At 51.5% G+C, this 20,860-nt stretch overlaps 2 protein-coding genes and 1 long non-coding RNA gene across 4 annotated transcripts; 2 read left to right on the forward strand and 1 right to left on the reverse strand.

Annotated features, from left to right (window-relative positions):
• Nucleotides 1–10,001: 10,001 nt before the first annotated feature.
• On the forward strand, nucleotides 10,002–10,814 carry LOC120678275. The gene has a single exon (XM_039959410.1). The coding sequence runs from the start codon at nucleotides 10,002–10,004 to the stop codon at nucleotides 10,812–10,814; it is 813 nt and encodes a 270-aa protein (XP_039815344.1).
• A 543-nt stretch (nucleotides 10,815–11,357) lies between these two features.
• LOC120677479 lies at nucleotides 11,358–12,227 on the forward strand. The gene is made up of 3 exons (XR_005676342.1): nucleotides 11,358–11,469; nucleotides 11,594–11,749; nucleotides 11,870–12,227. It is a non-coding gene; the product is annotated as an uncharacterized LOC120677479 (long non-coding RNA).
• Nucleotides 12,228–16,855: 4,628 nt separating this feature from the next.
• LOC120679931 (RPM1-interacting protein 4-like) lies at nucleotides 16,856–19,712 on the reverse strand. 2 transcript variants are annotated; one of them, XM_039961590.1, is made up of 4 exons: nucleotides 19,485–19,712; nucleotides 17,618–18,064; nucleotides 17,331–17,522; nucleotides 16,856–17,231 (listed from the first exon to the last, which is right to left on the reverse strand). In XM_039961590.1, the coding sequence occupies exons 1-4, from the start codon at nucleotides 19,488–19,490 to the stop codon at nucleotides 17,202–17,204; spliced, it is 675 nt and encodes a 224-aa protein (XP_039817524.1). In that variant the 5' UTR covers nucleotides 19,491–19,712; the 3' UTR covers nucleotides 16,856–17,201. The 2 variants fall into 2 exon arrangements, with proteins under 2 accessions (XP_039817524.1, XP_039817525.1); XM_039961591.1 differs by having other exon boundaries at nucleotides 17,618–18,061; nucleotides 19,485–19,694.
• Between the last annotated feature and the right edge of the window lie 1,148 nt (nucleotides 19,713–20,860).

Below are 20,860 nucleotides of genomic sequence, written 5' to 3' on the forward strand. Positions count from 1 at the left end.
AATCATCACCAAAAGACTTTACAGTCCTTTGTCTCTTGCTCTTTCTCGGAGCATCATTGTTATCCTCCTCAGGATTTTCTACAAGTGTATGTTCATTGTGTTCTATCGGCTCAGCAGAGCCATCATCCTCGATGAACTCTTGCCTAGATGAACTTGTTTCATCTCTCGTGGGAAAAATGTTTTCAAAAAATATAGCATCTCTGGACTCCATTATAGTACCAACATGCATGTCAGGTACTCCAGATTTCACTATTAAAAATCTATATCCAACACTGTGAATAGCATAACCTAGAAAGATACAATCCACAGTTTTAGGTCCAAACTTACGTTTCTTGGTTATTGGCACACTCACTTTTGCCAAACAACCCCATGTACGTAAGTATGACAGTGTTGGCCTTTTCTTCTCCCATTCCTCGAATGGAGTTATCTCTTTATTCTTTGTAGGAACACGGTTTAGGACATGACATGCAGTCAATATAGCCTCACCCCACCATTCCTTGGAAAGTCCCGCTGTATCTAACATGGCGTTAACCAAATCCGTTAGAGTGCGGTTCTTTCTTTCGGCAACCCCATTTGACTGAGGTGAATAGGGAGGCGTCCTTTCATGAATAATACCATGTTCCTCGCAGAATAAAGTAAATAAATTTGAGAAATACTCGCCACCACGATCTGACCTAACTCTTTTGATCTTTCTCTCAAGTTGGTTTTCTACTTCAGGTTTATAGATTTTAAAGTAGTGTAAAGCTTCATCTTTTGACTTCAACAAATAGATGTAACAAAATCTAGTACTATCATCAATCAAAGTCATGAAATATTTTTTACCACCTTTTGTCAACACTCCATTCATTTCGCACAAATCGGAATGAATTAATTCTAAGGGTGCCAAGCTCCTTGCCTCCGCGGTCTTATGAGGCTTACGAGTTTGTTTTGATTCAACACATACATACATACATGACACTTAGAATTTTTGACAAAAGTGAACTTTGGAATTAAGCTCAAATTAGCTAAGCGCATCATACAACCAAAATTAACGTGACAAAGCCTCGAATGCCAAACATTTGTTTCATCAACGTTAATAACATTGTATGCAATTTTATTACAAACATCTGACAAAGAAAGACGGAACAAGCCTCCGCTTTCATAACTTTTTCCAACAAAAGTACCAAACTTAGACAAGATATATTTATTGAACTCAAAGACTAATTTGAAACCATCTCTACACAGTAGAGAGCCACTGACTAAATTCTTCTTGATGGTGGGGACATGCTGCACGTTCTTCAGCGGCACGGTCTTCCCCGAAGTAAACTTTAGATTTACCGTATCAACACCAAGAACACGCGCATGTGATCCGTTCCCCATCAGCAAGGAGGAAGTCCCGCCGATCTGGTAAGAAGAGAACAAAGAAGTATCAGCACAAACATGAATATTAGCACCAGTGTCAACCCACCACTCGGGTGAACCAAAGACTGAAAGAACAGTAGGTAATAAATTACCGTACCCCGAAGTTCCTCCAGGCTCGCTAATAACCATGTTGGCGGAGTCGTTGCCTTTGCGGTTCGGACACTTTGCAGCAAAGTGATCCGTACTAGCGCACACATAGCAAGCTCCCGTCTTCTTCTTCTTAAAAGTGGTTGTCTTCTTAGTCTTTGGTTGGTTCTGCGGTGGCTTTTTCTTGTTCTTGTGGGAGTTGTTCTTCTGAACAAGATTGGCACTTGAAGCACCAACAACTCATTTCCCACGTATGTCCTTTGCTCTCGCCTTCTCCTCAACATCAAGAGTCCCTATGAGTCCATCTATTGTGAACTCCTGTCTCTTGTGTTTTAGAGAAGTAGCAAAGTCCCTCCAAGAAGGTGGCAGTTTAGAGATTATACCTCCGGCCACAAACTTATTGGGTAACACACATGGGGACTCTTTGCTGCAATTTTTGAGATCTTTTGCCAGAGTATGTATTTCATGAGCCTGTTCCACTACAGAACGGTCTTCGACCATCCTGTACTCAAGGAACTGCTCCATGATATACAACTCACTCCCGGCGTCAGATACTCCATATTGAGCCTCAAGAGCATCCCACAATGCTTTGCCAGTTGGCAGCCGGATATAAGAATCCACCAGGTTATCACCGAGAACACTAATGATCAAGCCTCGAAAGAGGATATCAGCCTCATTGAACGCACTCTCTTCCTCTGGAGAGAATTGTTTAGGCTTACCCTCTTTCACATGGATCACTCTCGATAGTGTTAACCACAGTATAAGCCGCTCTTGCCAACGTTTGTAATTTGAACCATCAAAAGGTGGTGGTTTGATTGATGCAGCAAAGCTAGATACCGAAAGCCTATTAACACAATCAGGTTTTTGGATTGTTAGAAATTTAGGCAATTTTGGGCACAATTTAATTCCAAAATTAAATGTATAAACTAGCAATATTTCTATGACTTTAATGAGTAAAATAAAACATGTGAACATGTTTATACTTATCACACAGATAAGCATAAACAATATAAATAACCAAAGTTTCAGGGAGTACTCTGAAGCGGGGCCGTTGCCGGAGGCATTGGCTGCGCTGTTACCAACTGGAGTAGACATCTACTCGGCTGGCCTCAGTCGAAGTAGTCGAACTAAATCGGTGCAGGAAGAATTTCGCAGTGCAGTCCCGCGAACGGTCACCAAGATGTAGTCGACGTAGTCGTTCGGCCACCAGAATGTAGTCGACGTAGTCGTTCGGCTCGTCCACCAGGAAGTAGTCGTTCAATCGGGCAAAGCCTTTGTATTTTTGAGCAGTCACGCTAAAGCGTTACCCAAAAACCTGATTGCCCACCTATCCCGTGCAGGATCTCAAGGCGAGCAAGGTTTCGGAGGCCTGCTCACGCTAATTCTGTGCGCGCAGAAATTAGTGTTGGGGAACTCAGTTGTTGCAACTGGAGAGGGAGAAGAGAGGAGCCGAGTTGCCTCAGTGCTCTGGTGCAGAATGGATGAGGGGAATGACACTTCTTATATAGTGACTCAGGTGCTCAGGATCGTTGAACCTGGACACCATCAGAGTCATTTAGGTGATGCGGTTATGGCTATTAATTACAGATTTAATTGCACGTTGTCAACGGCAAAATAGCCACCGCACCTGCACCGCGCCCCGCCCCGGCCCGGCCCGGCGAGGCGAGCGAGCGCGCGTGTGGTTCACCATCCTCCTCTTACCGGCTTCACAAGTGGTGTACATGAAGTCCACCTTTTAAGTCGGTTGAGATCCTCCTCAATTCCCGGTACGAAATTAAGCATTGATTCCCTAACATTAATAGTAGGTTTTAAATTCTTTTAATGCTTTAGAAGTAATGGACCAAACCCATTACTCCAACAATTTTTGTCGGGTGATTAAATTACTGAAACCTAGAGGTATTTTGAAGACAATGGTCAGCAGTGGCTGGTGTGCCATGTCTGGGCGGCGCGCGATGGACCAATGCCCCGGGTCGCACGCAGCGACGCGTGGGCCCACGCGCACCGGAGGGAAAATGGTGCCTCGGGGATCGCCATGCGTTCCTTTGACGCCATGCGACCGGGCCCCAGGGCCCAGGCTCCAGCCCACCACACTGCGGATGCACACGCGGACCCCTGTTGCATCTACTGTAGTTGCAGGCCGTAAATGAAACACGTACGCGTAGTACAGTAAAAGAATATACAGAATCCGATCAAACTAGTTCAAATTCGATCAAATTTCTAATAAATAATGCTAACTTCTATACCATCAAATAATATTTTATAAAAACATATTCTATAACTAATTTAGTGATACTTATTTGTATAATAACTATTATTATTTGTACTCTATCCGTCCCAAAATAAATGTAATTATAGAGTTCAAAATTTGTCCCACAAAAAATATTATCTTTGACCCACCTACCACAAAAGACAACCCAATTTCCGGAAGATTCCACAAAACACAACTAACACCTCATTCACTCACCACAAAAATAAAAAAAATTGGTAATTTTATACCTAGTATTGGTTTGTGTGTTTAGTCCTAGAATTACATTTATTTTGGGACGGAGGGAGTATATAGCTTGACGCAAAATTTATACTATCTAACTTATCAAAAAATAGAATTGCATTCCTCTGTGGACGGATGGAGTACTTATGGGCCGTTTAATTCCCAAAAATTTTTGGCTCCCTTTTGAACACATGCATGAAATATTAAATGTAGTCAAACAACAAAACTAATTGCACAGTTTGGATGTACACGATGAGACGAATTTTTTGAGCCTAATTAGTGCGCGATTAGCCATAAGTGCTACAGTAACCCACATGTGCTAACAATACGGTCAAAGGCCTAAAAAAATTGTCTCGCGGTTTCCAAGTAAATTCTGAAATTAGTTTTTAATTAGTGCTCGAAAAACCCTTCCGACATCTATTCAAACAATCAATGTGACATTTGAACCAAAAAATTTCGCTAACTAAGCACCCCCTTATCCACTGCAAGCTGCTGGACGTGAGCCTGTGCTCTGTGCTGTGTGATCCCGGTGTGCGCGCCCCCCTCAAACGAGGTGCACGCACGTCGGCAAGCAGATCCGGCGTCGGCGGTGGCCGGCACTGGCAGCCTGCCGATGGAGGAATGGATCGATCCTCCATGGATCTATTGGTCGGGTCGGTGCCTGATGAATGCTCTCCGTCGCTGGGCCAGGGTCTCACAGGTTCAGGTCATCAACAGCTGCCGGGTTTAAAGAGCCTCACATGCCCGGCCGATCGGCGGCACTGTGCCCCTGTCACGGCCGGTGCGGCGAGCGGCCGCGGGCCGGGGCGCTGTCGCTTGCTGTGTGCTGTGCACGCACGCGGTCGCCGCCGCCGCCGCCGCCGCGGGGAGAGCGAGCGCGTTCCGCTGCCGTCCATCTCTTCCCGACGTCGCATTTGTTCTCCTTTTCTTTCCCGTTTCCTTGAAACATGCCATGCGGGGAAGCTTGGCGAACTTCAATTTCGGTTGTGTTTAGTTCGCGGAATTTTTTGAATTTGAGTACTGTAGTATTTTCGTTGTTATTTGATAATTAATGTTTAATTATAGACTAATTAGGCTTATAAAATTTATCTCGTCATTTACAGTTGAACTGTATAATTAGTTATTTATTTCAAATGCATTTGATATTTTATACATATGTCTAAAGATTCGATGTGATGGATACTGTGCGAAAATTTTTGAGAACTAAAAGGGCCCGTTTCGCTGAATAGATGATGCCAGGCCAGATTTTGCAGGGAGATTTGGATTTACCACGGCGCTGAATAGATGATGCCAGGACAGATCCTGCGCTGTAAAACTGAGGGGTCGTTTAGTTAAAAAAAATTCACCTCGAAATTTGTGCCTTTTTTTTTGGACACATGCATGGAGCAATAAATATAGTTAAACAACAAAACTAATTGTACAGTTTGAATGTATACAACGAGACGAATCTTTTGAGCCTAATTAGCGCATGATTAGCCATACGTGCTACAGTAACCCACATATGCTAATGATGCGGTCAAAAGCCTCAAAAGATTTATCTCGCGGTTTCCAGGTGAGTTCTGAAATTAGTTTTTTAACTAGAAAAATACTGCGCAGTTGGCGCCACCGAGAGGCCTGTCACGTGTATACATATATATATGTCACGTGTATATATATATATGTGTGTGTGGTTATAAAGTTTTATTGCTGGCTCGATCAAATTTGATTTGGATTGTTAAATGTATGTGTGTGAGGTGTAGACTGTTGAAATATGTGTACGGATCGGCCATGCATTCGTAGCGAGAAAGTTTGTATGTGGCAGTCATTATAGGTGTCAATGCTGTGGTATATGCAGTGTGTAAATATGCAAGGCGATTAAACCCGTCACAGATACACATTAAGGAGGTTGGTTTCGCAAAACTCTAGGGGGTTTTCTGTGAATTTGATATTCGTCGAGTGCAAATTGGTTTCGCCAAGGACCAGCGGGGTTTTTTTTCATAAAGTTGCTATCAATAGAGTGCGTGTCGATTTCGTTGAAGTTCAGGTGGTCTTTTGTAGACATTCACAAAGACTGGGGGCTTTTTTTGTAAAATTGCCATCCATGGACTGTGAGTTGATTTCACCAAAGGTCCAAGGGTTTTTCACCAAATTTATGTCCCCAGATCGTCCATGCGTCTGTAGCGAGAAATCTTATATGTTGCAGTTATCATACGTGTCAATATTGTGGTATATGCAGTGTGTAAATGTGTGAGACGATTTAACTCGTCACCAATATAAATTAAGCGGATTGGTTTTGCAGAAGTCTTGGGGTGTTTTCTGTAGATTTGTTGTTCGTGGAGTACAAATTGATTTCACCAAAGCTTATAGAGTTTTATGTGGAGCGACGTAGGTAGAGTGCGGATTGATTTTATTAGAGTTCAGAGGTTTTTCTTTGTTTGAAAAACTATAGTAAGCCCCACATATAATTGGTTCTGTGGGCTCCACATATGGTGGGACTCACTTGTGGGTCCATAGTGGGGCGCAATTGTGGGACCCAAATTGTCGGGTCATACGGAGCCCACGGTGGGGCCCACATGTGGGACCCATGTCCACAGTTCCCACATATGGGGTCAAATGATCTAGAATTGTTTCTGGTCGTTGGATCGACCGATCCGACGGCCCATACATTCTTGCCAATGTGGCCACCTCCTGGTGCAAGGAAATGCACCAAGATTAGTTATATAGATTAGTGTCTGAAAAACCCTCTTGACATCTGGTCAAACATTTGATGTGGCCCTTGAATCAAAAATTTTCATCAACTAAACACCCCCTGATTGGAGGGTAAAAGTGAGGTAAGGTATCTTAGCTAGCCGACAGCTGGTCAGAAGGGATTAAGACTGCCGGCACCGGGTACGCCAAGCCGTCTGGTAGGCCATTTCCCAGTACCGCTTTAGCAGATTTTTCTCCGCAGCAGGTACTGAAAACCCATCCTCAACCATTGCGGACGAGCAGCCGTCCGGGATATTCAGGGGAGACGCGAGGCGTCCGGTACCGCCTCCCGAGGCCGCCAGCCCCAACTACCCCAGCTCTCCCGCCATGCTTGGAACGACCTCCGATGCCGTGGCTCGAACACCGCCTCCGCCTCCGCCTGGCCGTGGCGCCGCCCGGAGCTCGAGCAGCAGCAAGGATGTCGCCGCAGCCCGCAGGAGGAGCCACCAGAGCTGCTGCTGCCGTGCGCGCGCCACGGCCCACTCGCCCCACCCCGGCCAGATCCGCCGGAGCTCAGCGCGGTGGAGCACGAGGTCGGCGAGCTCGACGCCGCCGAACTCGGGGCCGAGGTGGAGGCGTGCACTAGCAGAGAGGAGAGGGAGCCACACGCGCTCGTCGCGTGAACGCGCTCACGCCACCACCGCGCGCCACCACCGCCGGGAGGAGCTCCAGACCGGAGGAGACGACGAGCGCGTCGCGGGGGAAGAGAGGGGAGGCGCCACCACGGGCCGCCGCCGCCGCTCTCCCTGGCGCAGGGGCCGGCTGGAGCTCGCATGGGAGGGTGCAGGCAGGGAGCTCGGCAAAGGAGGGAGCTCGTGGAGGAGCCAAGCGGCAGTGAAGGTGAGGAGCATGGGCGGCGGCGAGCTCGCGGAGGAGGGCCGCGGCGAGCTCGGCCCCGGCACGCGCCGCCCCGGCAAGCTCGGCCCCGGCGCGCTCTGCCCCATCGCGCCCCGCCTCGCGGCCGCGTTCGCCCGTGCCGAGCCCATCGGCGTGCAGCACCGCGGCCGCGAACTCCGCCAGCGGCTGGCCCGCGCGGCGGAGGCTCCCTCAGCCGGGTCGAGGCCGCAGACGGCCGCCGCCGCCGCACGCCCACCATCGGCCCGAGCTGGCCATGGATGTGGCGACCTCCTCACCGGCGCAGTGTAGAAGAAGGGGGGCGGAGGAGCAGAGTACTAGGAGGAGTCGAGGGAGGGAGAGAAGACACGGGAGAAGAAACTGGGGGGAGTAAAAAATAGAGGGGAGGTTGACGTGTGGGTCCCAGTTGGTATAGGGGAAGAGATATAGAGTACGACTGGTGCGGGAAAACTGAGTGTAGAGAAGAGAATCTCGCTGACCAGAACAGAATATTTTTTTTAAAAGATGAAAATAGAGTATGATGAGTGCAAACAGGTTAAGAGGTGACGCGCTTTACCAGGCAGAAAGTGAGACTGCACGGGGTGTTTGTCGTCACTGTCCAGTGAGATCAGCTGACTGAGTCACTGTAGCTATTACTAGTATAGACTCATCCTGTATTAGTATTAGTATACTGATCCTGTTGTATTGTACCGCCAGTTAAAACAACCCCAAACCTGCAGAGAGATTGCCTAGGTATTCGTAACCAGGTGACAGCTGATGACAGCACGCGGTGCCGCGGCATATACGCTCGTCGATCCCTGAATTTACAACGGGAGCAGTGGTGGATTGGGCTGGATTCTAGCCGGTCTTGCATCGTCGGCCTTTACAGCTGGGAGAGCCCGGGAGCGGGCTCAGCGTATTATCTACTGCGTTACCTGAGTTTTTGGTTCGAGCTCGTCGGTTTCAGGCTTTCATTCCCCTCTCAAGAAGTTGCAGGTTCAGAGCTCAACGCTGCCGTCCGCGTTCAGATTTTCATCTCGCAGAAACGACTCTGCTTCGAGGAGAAAATAGGATCCGAGCTCAAGGCACTGCCATGTCCACGGTTTTGGAGTGTGCACGGGTTAAATAGCGACGATCTCAACATTGGTCACGCCTGTCTACTGCGGGTGGTCGATCCATCCTGAACTCTCTACTAGTGATGCATGCACGATAACACACGCGCACCTCGTGGGGGGAGAGAGAGAGAGTCGGCTCCGTCGGTGGCCCTCTTTATCCTCGCTCCATGTACACTTCCAATTCCATGCATGCTTCAAGAATCCAGCTGACCTTTCAGCATTAATACAAAACCTCATGCGCAGTAGTGACAGACCTTTCAGCATTAATACAAAACCTCATGCGCAGTAGTGACAGCGCATGTGCAACATTAATATAAATGACAATGCCAATCATTTTCAAAAAACAATGCCAATGTATTGCATTTGCATCGCTTCCATGTACCAAGAATCAGCAGGTTCATAGCTCTCAAGTCCGTCTGTTGTCGTTGTAACTGAATCACTTCATACGTGTGGGTTTGCCTCATTCTTTAGCGACTAATTTGCAATTATAGATTCCAGATTCCAGAATATAAGCTTTCCGCTTTTCCGGCTGCTGCTTCTTGCTCTTTTTCTGCGATAGAAGATGAGAGGTTAGCCGTACATCACCAGGCAGGCTGTGGCCCCGAGGGCCAGGATCACACATGGTCCAGGCCCACTAGCCGGTGTGGTTTGGTTCTAGGGAGCTAAACTTTTGGTATTAAAAAAAGATTTTGTTATTTAGAAGTATTAAATAAAATTTAATGACAAAATTAATTGCAGAATTCTTGCGAGACGAATCGAACAAGGGTAACTAATTTATAATTAGTGGATATTTAATGTAGTATCAATATAGAAAATCAAGAATTAATTAGGCTCATTAAATTCGTCTCGCAAATTAGACCCATCCGTGCAAAAACTTTAGCGTTTGAAGGTCCTTGAAGCGCCTGATCTCTCTCTCATGCATCCATCTCATGGCCTCTTTTGGAAGCTTCAGGGCTCAGGCTCATGGAGAACATGATGACTGACGGCGAGTGAACAAAGTGTCTGAATCCACATTGCATGATTCCATCGGCTCGTGCACGATCTCGTTCGTTTCTGTAAAAGTGGCAGATCACTTATCCTCTAGAGGCCGTTGCATGGTTTGTTAGAGGCCGTTGCCTAGGTTGTTAGGGGACCGAGTCCGTCGCGCTTGCCAGCGCGTCGTCCGCGCGTCGTGGCCGCTATGCCCGCCCAAGGCGGCATGCGCTGAGCCATCTCCTGTATTTAAACACCAGAGATGATCAATACAATGTGCGTTGTATCTCACATACTCTTTCAAGGTACCATTCGCCTACTGATCCTGTCGTCCCTTCCGCTGCCTCTCCTCTCCTCTCCTCTCCTCGTCTGTCGCCATGTCCGCCAGCTCGAGCTCGTCGGGCAACAACCCGTTTGCCGCTGCTGCCGCAGTAGCGATCACGGCTGCCACTGCTCAACTGATCAACATCAAGTCCCACGTTCCCGTCACGCTTGATCTTGGCGACTCCAACTTCGGCACATGGCGCACCTTCTTCCTCATCGCGTTCCGCAAGTTCGGCGTCCTCGACCACATCGACGGCACTCGGTTCGCCAACCTGATGCTTGACGACGCCGAGTGGACGCAAATCGATACTTACATCGTCTCCTGGCTCTACACCACGCTCTCCTCCGACCTCCTCTCCGCCGTCATCCAGCCGGCCGACGACGCCTACACCACCTGGACCGCCATCACCGACCAGTTCCTCGACAACGTCGTGTATCGCACTGTCCAGGCTCGTCAGCAGTTCCACGGGCTTCACCAGGGGGACATGACGATCACGGAGTATTGCGGCCGGCTCAAGGTCCTGACCGACACCCTCCGCGATGTCGGTGCTCCCGTCTCCGACCCCGACCTCGTCGTCAGCCTCCTCAGCGGCCTCAACGACAAGTTCGCCAACTGCGTCACCACCATCTCCGCCGCGCGCCCCAGGATGACGTTTCGCCAAGCCCGGTCGTTCCTCCTACAGGAGGGAATCTGGATGAACACACGGGCTCAGAAGGCTGCCGCCACCGCCCTGCTCTCTTCGTCGCGTTCCACAGGCGCCTCTCCCGCAACGCCCGCCGCCGGATCCGCGACTCCTCCTTCTCCGTCCGTTCCGCAGGCCGGCGGCCAGGGGCGGGCCCCATTCAATTCAATGGTATTCAGTTGAATACCAATTATTTTTGAACAAAAATTTTATACATATAGTGTATTCTAAGTATATGATTCAAAAAAACAAAAATCATACTTACAAACTGGACTACTAAGAGCTCAATCTTCATTTGGGCAAAAAACAACTAAACATCCCACCCACCGCAGGCCCAATTCCCTCACACGGCCCAAAAATGAGTCAATCCCACCCCCCCACCCCTGCCCCGTTGGCCCGTTCGGCCGTTCCCCTGATCCCCTCCCTGCCCTCCCGTCGCCTGCCGCCCCGTCCTCGCTAGCGCGCCCGCGCCGCCGCCTCGCCTGGCCATCGCCGGTCGCCGCCGCCGGCTGCGGGCTGCACCGCTGCAGGCCGCCGCTCGTCAGCCCCGGATCCGTCCGTTCCAGTCGTCCTGGGGCTGGGGCGGCCCTGCAGTGCCGCTGTGCCGGCGCCGCGCGTCCAGGCGCCCCCGCCGCGGCTCGGTGCCACGCCAGGTCGCCAGCGGCCAGGGGCAGGCCGGCACGCTCGGCGCACCGCGCACAGCGGCCAGGCACGCACCTGAGCTACCCGAGGTAGAGGCGGCTGCGGCATCGACGGCTCAAGGAAGAAGCTCCGTCTGTCCAAGGACCAGGCGGCCGTGCTTGAGGACAGCTTCCGGGAGCACCCCACTCTCAACCCTGTAAGTAACCATCATCCTGTCGGGCAAGAGCAGACTAGTCATCAATGGATGAACAGCGGGCCTCAATCATTCACTAGCAAGCTGGCTGATCTCGATCTAAACAGAGCTGCTTTATGGCGTGCAGCGGCAGAAGGCAGCCTCAGCCGCCCGAGGTAGAGGCGGGCCGGCGGACTCCAGACGGAGCGACGGACAGGCCGGACGGAGCGACGGCCTGAGACAGGAAGCCGGCAAGTGTCTGAGCTCGGTTCGCGAAGAAGACGACCAGAGACAGTGAACCAAGGTGAATTGAAATTTATGTATAATTTGTGATTAATTATAGTTATGGATTTGTGAAAAAAAGTAGCAGTAATGTATACATGTAGTCATAATTTTCTAAATCTTGAATCCTTCTAATTTGTAGGTTTAAACTATGAAAAGAAAGAGGGGTGGTAGTGCCGCCATTGATTTGAAATCTTTCTTGCAAAGAGCTGCGGCAAAGAAAAAACCTCTTGAGTCAGAGGTTGTTGCCCCACCTACTAATGAAAATCAAAGGCAGATAGTGGTATTTTCAAGCGAAGGATGAGGACATCATCAATTATTTTCAAGCTATGAAGGACCGAAAAGTTATCTTGTAATTTGTAAGCATCCTTATCAATGCCATTTATTGTTTTAGTACCTCTATTTTCTATATGTTGAACAATTTCAGAATTCAGATTATGAACAATTTATGTTGTTAGTACTAAATCATGTGCTACTAATATGTATGTTGGGCTGTTAAATTTTTTTCCACTGCTTACAATTTTGAATACCAAGGTCCCAAATCCTGGGCCCGCCCTTGCCGGCGGCCAGCACTCCGGCGGGAACTACGACCGTGCACGAAAGCGCAAGAAGCAGGACAGCCGCCCTCACAACAACCAGGGCGGCACGAACACTGGTGGCTAGTCACGCGGCGCTCCCACGGCCGCCTCCTGGGACAACCCCTGGCACGGCGTGGTCCAGGCTTGGCCGTTCGCGGGACTTCCACAGGTCCAACCTGCGGCTGGCATGCTCGGTGCTCGTCCGGGGGTCCAGCCCCAGCAGTCCATGGCGGCGCTCCACCAACCTGCCGGCCAGCTCCCCCCTGCGCTGTACCAGGCGCTGACCGGCCTTTCTCTCCAGTCCACACCGCCCAGCGCCTCCGACTGGGTGTTCGACACCGGCACGTCGTCACACATGGCCTCCTCGTCTGGTATACTCTCCACCGCTACTCCTTCCACCTCTCGCATTGTTGTCGGCAATGGCGCCTCGCTGCCTGTCCAGTGCTCGGGCACCGCTGCTATTCCCCCCTCTCTTACTCTTCATGATGTTCTTGTTTCGCCGTCCTTGATTCACAACTTGGTTTCCGTTCGTCGGCTTACACGCGACAATTCCGTTTCGGTTGAATTTGACCCTTTTGTCTTCTCCATCAAGGATCTACACAGCCGGACGACTCTACTCCGAAGTAACAGCACCGGCGATCTGTACCCCCTGCGCTCCACAACGTCTTCGCCACCTGATGTCGCCCTTCAGGTTTCCGTCGATTCTCGTTTGGGTCACCCTGGCCAGCCTGCTCTCCGGCGTCTCCTCAATAACGTTGTTTTTGATTCTAAGCCCACAAATAATCATAGCTGTGCATCCTGTCGCATTGGCAAACATGTTCGTCTTCCGTTTTCTGAATCAAACACAGTCTCTCCCTTTCCCTTTTGTCTTGTGCATTGTGATGTGTGGACATCGCCCGTACTGAGTAATTCAGGTTATCAGTACTACCTCATGCTTCTGGATGACTACTCTCACTATACGTGGACATTTCCCCTGCGCCGAAAGTCTGATGTATTTCACACACTCGTGTCGTTTCATGCTTTCGCCCAGGTTCAGTTCGGACGCTCGATCCTTGCGTTCCAGACCGATAATGGCAAGGAGTTTGACAACCATGCCTTTCGGTCCTTCCTCGTAGCACATGGCTCCGTTTTGCGTCTCACCTGCCCCTACACTTCCCAGCAAAATGGCCGAGCCGAGCGCATCCTCCGAACGCTCAACGACTGCGTCCGCACCTTGCTTCTTCACGCTGCAATGCCTCTGCGCTTCTGGCCGGACGCACTGTAGACCGCCACTCACCTGATCAACCGGCGGCCTTGCACACCCCGAGGCCATGCCACACCCCATCTTCTCCTGTTCGGTATCCAGCCGGACTATACACACCTACGCACCTTCGGATGTCTCTGTTTCCCCAACACCACAGCCACGTCACCGCACAAACTCGCGCCGCGATCTGTACCGTGCGTGTTCCTGGGTTATCCTGACAATACCAAGGGGTACAGGTGCTATGACATGGCGTCCCACCGAGTTATCACCTCACGACATGTTGTCTTCGACGAACTTGTGTTTCCGTTTCGCCAGGAACAGCAGGTGCCGCCCACGACTGCCCCTCCGCCGACTGCAGTCATTGAGCAAGTGCCGGTCGCGCTGCAACCTCGACGTGGGCCGGCTTCAGCGCCACCAGGTGGTGCCAGCCCGCTAGCCACCATGTCGCGCCGCACCTATTCGGCTCCAGCAGCTGCCTCCGTGACGCCAGCACCGCCGTCGCCTGCCTCCACTACCGATCACGGCGTGCCTACTCCGGTGGCCGGCACTAGTCCCCCTGCGTCGCCACCTGCAGCACCTCTGGACGCACAACCGAGTACATCTGCACCGTCGGCGCCGCCTGGCCACCCCATGATCACGTGCCGTTGCGCCGGGACGTTCGACCGAATCCCCGCTACGCCAACATCGCCGACGTCGACGACGTTCCTCGCTCCGTTCGCGCCGCAGTTAGCGACCCTGCGTGGCACGCTGCCATGCTCGACGAGGTCCAGGCTCTACAGCAGAACCAGACCTGGGAGCTGGTGCCCCGTCCGACGGGTGCACACGTGATCACAGGGAAATGGATCTTCAAGAAGAAGTACCACGCCGACGGCACACTGGAACGTCGCAAAACATGATGGGTGGTTCGTGGGTTTTCGCAGCGGCCTGGTCTCGACTTCAATCAGACCTTCGCGCCAGTGGTTAAGCCAGCCATGATTCGTGTCGTCCTGCACCTCGCTGCCGCCAACGACTGGCCGGTCCACCAACTTGACGTGAAGAATGCATTTCTTCACGGCGAGCTTACGGAGCGCATCTACTGTCATCAGCCAGCAGGGTTCGTCGACGCAACCCGCCCCAACGACGTCTGCCTGCTCCGGAAATCATTATACGGCCTCAAGCAAGTGCCACGCGCTTGGTTCCAGCGCTTCGCCACGCACCTCCTCCATCTCGGCTTCGTCCCCAGCAAAGCAGACTCGTCGCTCTTCGTCCTCCATCGAGGCAACGACATCGCGTATCTTCTTCTATACGTCGACGATATCGTGCTTACGGCGTCATCACCGGCTGTTCTGCAACACATCGTCACTCGGCTACGCAACGAGTTCGCGATGAGGATCTTGGCCCCGTCCACTTCTTCCTCGGCATCCAAGTTAAGCGCTCGACGGCCGGTTTCTTCCTCTCGCAAGAACAGTACGCCGACGACATCCTTGATTGCGCGGGCATGAGTGACTGCAAGCCTGCGACCATGCCGGTGGACACGAAGGCGAAGCTTCCAAGCGACGCAGGCGAACCTATCGCCGACCCAACCTTCTACTGCAGCATTGTTGGCGCACTCCAGTACCTCACCTTGACGCGTCCCGACCTTACCTATGCCGTCCAGAAAGCGTGCCTGCACATGCATGATCCCAAAGATGTGCATTGGATGTTCGTCAAGAGGATCTTGCGCTATGTGTGCGGCACAGCGGGCAAGGGTCTCCAACTTCATCGCTACGCCAGCACTCACGGGCTATTCCGACGCCGACTGGGCGGGCTGCCCCGACACGCGACGTTCGACGTCAGGGTTCTGTGTGTTCCTGGGCGACTCGTTGGTGTCATGGTCGTCCAAATGCCAGCCCGTCGTCTCCAGGTCGAGCGCGGAGGCTGAGTACAGAGGTGTGGCCAACGTTGCGGCAGAATGCTGTTGGCTTCGCCATCTACTTGGCGAGCTTCTGCAACCGGTGTCCAAGGCGTCAATTGTGTACTGCGACAACGTATCGGCCGTCTACTTGACCCAGAATCCTGTGCATCACGGAAGAACCAAGCACGTTGAGTTGGACATTCATTTTGTTCGTGAGAAAGTTGCTGTTGGGGACATTCGTGTCGCGCACGTTCCGGCTCGTCATCAGCTCGCAGACATCATGACGAAGGGGCTGCCAACTACGTTGTTTGAAGATTTTCGCTCCAGTTTGTGCATCGTCGACGACGCACAAACTGCGGGGGGTGTAAAAGTGGCTGATCACTTATCCTTTAGAGGCTGTTGCATGGTTTGTTAGAGGCCGTTGCCTAGGTTGTTAGGGGACCGAGTCCGTCGCGCTTGCCAGCGCGTCGTCCGCGCGTCGTGGCCGCTATGCCCGCCCAAGGCGGCATGCGCTGAGCCATCTCCTGTATTTAAACACCAGAGATGATCAATACAATGTGCGTTGCATCTCACATACTCTTTCAGTTTCCTCCCCGCCAACACATGCGTCTCCACTACCCGGACAGGCCCAATCGGATCCAAATCCAGCGTGGCATCTAGTCCGGTCCGGACGCCGCCCTGCTGAGCTTTTCTGGACGAAGTGGACAGCTTGGCCCTTTCTGAGCTTTCTCAACCCAACGAAATAAAGAGAGGCATATTTCCATGTGCGCGACCGGATGAAAAGAAGATGATGCACAAAAGGAAAGTGGGAAATCGACCTGAAGAAGCAGCCAAGGAGTCGAGGAAATAAAGACGCGAGATTCATCAGCTTCACCGACAAGGACTGAATCCTATCTATCAGAGATGCCTCGTTGATGAATGAATGGTCCAAAAAGGTTTCCATGATCAAAAACTCTCCCCGCATTGGGCCTCTTCTGGTTGAGAGTGGTGGTCTCGAGGCCCAAATGGCCTGCGGCCCAAACCCCAGATCGAGAACGTTTCTGTCTCCTTGAATTCGTCTCTTCATTCAGAGTTCAAACTTCAGACTTCAGAGACAGACGTAAGGTGGCCTCTTGCCTCTTTGGCTGTGTGACCAAAATCAGAGATGACTGACGAGGTTTCATGATAACAATCCAGCACTCTGATCAGAAACCTGATGATGTCTTGTTTGATTCAGAGTGTGTCTATAACTGCAAGTCTGCAACACCTCCTCCCCTCCACCTGGAGTACCAGTGAGCGGAGTCCTCAATATTGACAATAATAATGGGAAGTAATTTTGTGTCCACGTCTAGACCGTTCTGATTTCAGTAAACAAAATATGCAAGTGTAATTTTCGTTTTTTTAGAGGGTATATTTTTTTTGTTTTCTAACGATGCAGCAGTAAGCTTTTGAGCGTACCAAGAACAAACCCACACACCAATATTGTACATTCACTTCAGAGTGAGTTCAAACCTGTGGTACACATTCTGCAAATTCAAAACTGAAGAACCAACACAACAATGCAATGCTTACTCTAGTATAACACTAACCATGAACAGCTCTTGTTTTTCTTTTAAAAAAACCATGAACAGCTCTATATATCATTTCAAAAAAGTGAAGCTATCACAAAAAGATTGTGGAGACTGTTTAATCTTCAGAAATGGGAATGAAGTATAGGCTGAATCACAACCTCCCCTTTCTCCAAATTTGGAGTCCCCAAAGGAACCAACATTTGTATCCATCACCATTCATCAGCGCATCTCTATTTGCAACATCCAAAGCATGAGAACTTCTGCAAGTAAACCAGGTCCAAGGCTCAATCAGATCACTGCACAATGGGCAAGCAAGGACATGGACATACGAGACCAGTGAGTTTTCTCGCGCCACTCACCGACGAGACGTAGCCGTCGTCGTGCTGCTTGGCGGCGTTGCCACGCGCGGCGTCCTTCTCGAACGCCCCCGGCTTCCCGGCCTGGGTCTGCTTCTCCTCCCTCACCTTGTTGAAGATGTGCGTGTAGCCGTCCGCCGACGCCGGGTTCGAGTCCCAGTCGCCGAACTTGGGCACCGCCGAGCCCCTCGTCGGCTGCATCGGCAAGCGCGCGCAAACTGATCAGCTTTCCAAGCTCATGCTCATGTCAATGCAGAGCAACAACAACCTTACAGAGAGCAGGGCCTCACCGTCTCATTGCCGCGCGGGCCGCCCTTGGCCCGGGACCGCTCGACGGAGTTGGCGACGAGGCCGTAGCCGCCGCTCTCGGAGCTGTACGGGTGCACCGGCGATTGCTCGACGCTGTACCCGCCGCCTCTCCTCGGAGGCTCGCCGCCGGCGTGGCGGTGGTACGGCGACCCGGCGTAGGGGCTGGGCGACCGCGGTGGCGCGTCGCTGGGGCGGCGCTCGTGCCGCGGGGGCGGCGGAGGAGCCGGCGACGACCTCCCGGCATCGGAGCGGTTCGGCGACGGCGCGGCGATGGAGAAGGCCTCCGGGTTCTCGGCGGGGTCGTTGGGGTTGATCATCTTGCCGCCGGCGCCCTTGCCCTTGCGCGCGTTCTCGAAGTAGAGCGTGTACGGCACGTTGCCATCGTTGTCCCAGTTGCCGAACTTGGGGACGTGCGCGTTCTTCTGCTGCTGCGAGCACACAAACGTTCAATTCAGGCCGAGAAGGATCAGCCATTGCCACAAATTTTTTTTCCTAGAACAAATGTGGAACTGCCTTTTGCAATGTAAACTCACGATAGCACCATGGCTATGCTTTAGTGCGACACAGAAGAAAACAACACCTTAATGATGACACAACAGGTTCATTACGCATAACTGCATAATTTTAGTGCTACTTGAAATAGGAATTTGTTTTGAAAAAAATAGGGAAAGTCCTAGAGCATCTCCAACAGTGCCTAATATTTTTAGGCCCAATAGTCAATGTTTTTTTTTGGGGTTATCCTTCTTCTATGGAGGTCAGCAGTCAGAATTGTAAGACTAGCTGCAATGGTAGAACATCGACAACAGGTCAAGTTGACATGACTAAGTCATGGTGGGCTGGTGGCAGTAGATGGGCTGATCGACCAAGGCAAACAAATCAAACTGGAGGAAACCACACGCCATGACTTCCGGCCGTTTACACAGTGCATGGACTAATCAACTGTATTTATCTAAATAGAGAAATCAATCACATGCTTCTACTTCGCCACTTGTGCAAACTAAAGCCAAACAGGACATGCTAGTGCAGTTGGTACTTCAGGTTTGACAATCTGCAAAACTTCTGAAGGCAGATGGACAGCGAAGGCCTGCCTGGCTGACGCCTCATACGTTTACATCAGTTTGTAAATTGGAAAAAAAAATTGTTCCAAGTCAAGAGTACCAGAGCATCTTACGTGCACATACGGACAATGTCTAAATAGGTAAGAGCAGCTGGTACTAATTAAATAAGGAGTCTAATATATGCAACCAGGACGTCGTATTCCAGTGAGTTAACCTGGCGACGTCTCTAACTTTATGCATCCATCATGTATGCCAATTGTGAGATGAAGGCTACCAGGGTAATTACTGTGATCGGAAGATGTCTCTCAAGTTTCAGAAAAAGCCGAGAGGTTGATCAGCTCAGGCAAGAGATGGGTTCTAGTTCTAACTCGGTTGCTTTACCCTGTGCAATTCGGTTGCTCCTTCAAAGTCTCAAAGAAGGTTGGTTGAACGCATGTATTTGGTGTGGTATGCACAGAAAAAGTCACAACTAGTAGCTCAAGATGCAAGATAAAAGTAAAGTAATCGTAGAGACCATCTTGTTCCTTCAGAAAATTCAGGTCCCAGATTCAGATATCGCATCCCGGACCTACTGCACAAAGGCGAACTCAACTCCTTTCAAGCGAATTAAGGAATTACCAGTTCTTGGGGGGGAATCTGTTCTTGCAAAGACAAGATAAAAACTAGTAGACTAGTATGCTTCAAAATCTAACCGAAAATTTGGGGTTGAACCGAAATGAACCGTAAGAAACATCGAAGGTTCTCGCCATGAAGAAGAGCATGCGAGGAGCTGAGGAAGAGAGGAACTTACAGCCATGGCGTTTCCAGCGCCGAGACGAGCGGGCGAGAGAGAGATCAGACCCGGCGGTATCAGAAGTGTGTCCAGCAGCTGCCGGTCTGCGACTGCAACTCCGCAAGAAGGGGATGGATGGATTTATGCTCCTGGCTGTTCCTACCGGCCCCTGGCTATCAGCTTGGTTGCTGATCGACCCTCTTGTGGCCGGCCGGTAAGACTATAACTCCAAGAAAACGACGGGGAGAGGCCGGTTGCATTCTTATATACAAGGTGCCACGACACGAGGCCCCTTTCTAGCAGTACTTTTTTTTTCTCCCTCGTGTTCTCTTGCGTACCACCAGTCCCTTCCCTTGAAAAGTCTTCAGGGAAACGCTTGTGTGTTCCGGCTTGTGTTTGCCATTTCTGAATGATGATCCAGCCCCAGCCGACAACCGTGCTACAGAGGTTTAGGAACAGCAAATTTGCGCCAAGGAACCCTAAAATTTTACCACAAGACGCCACATGACCTGATCAAAACACGGTCCTGTTCTAGAAACCCGAGGTCCGTGTGGGGTCTGAAACGGAAAAGGCGAGATCAAACAAGACCGTGGACGGCGACGGTTGACGAGCTCAACGAAGGGAGCGGCAGTGCCCGAGTCCACCGCGACGCCGGATCAACGCTTAACAAACGCCGGCGGCCATTTTTGACCGGTCGCCGCCGCTCCGCTTGAGCGCAGCGAGCAGCCCAAAGCGATCAGAGCTCGTTCGCCGGATGCTCGGTTCCTGGCAGCTGCCCCTCGTGGGTCACTCTCCACGCGCCTCAGCAGAGCAGAGCAGAGTGCCGCGCCTGCCTGCCGGCTGCCGTCGAGGCAGCTTCTTTGTCGGGGCCCAGGCCTGGCTCTGCTCTCGCGCGCGCGCGCGCCACCGCCAGGCCGGTCGCGACGCGCTGGACGGCAAGACCGGTGGGCGCGGGTCCGGTAGGAACGCGCGCCCGCGCGGGGCCGTGGCTGGAACGTGCGCGTCGTCCGTCCTCCTTGGGCTCTCCGGCGGAGACGGGACTGGAGCGCGAGGTGGCGACGAGTTCCTCCCGGCCGGCGTCGGCTTCGGCTGGCAGTGGCACATGTGGGTCGTCCGGTCGCCTGAGGTGGAAAGCGTCCGCGCTCTCGGATGCGGCGACAACTGCCGACGCACGGACACGATACAGTTTTTTTTTTATAGAAAGGATCAGTTTGTACGACTGAGATCTTGACATAAAATAAAATTATGTTAAACCACACTAATAAATTCCTATCCTTTAGGCTCTCTGCACTGGGACGGTACCCCGTCCGCCATCGCAACCTGCAGTGCCGCTTTAGCGTTTTTTTGCCCCGCAGCGGGTACGCTAAGTCTTTCTCCCACCATTCCCCCATCCA

This window comes from Panicum virgatum, chromosome 6N, assembly GCF_016808335.1.
Source record: "Panicum virgatum strain AP13 chromosome 6N, P.virgatum_v5, whole genome shotgun sequence".
Taxonomy (NCBI): Eukaryota; Viridiplantae; Streptophyta; class Magnoliopsida; order Poales; family Poaceae; genus Panicum; species Panicum virgatum.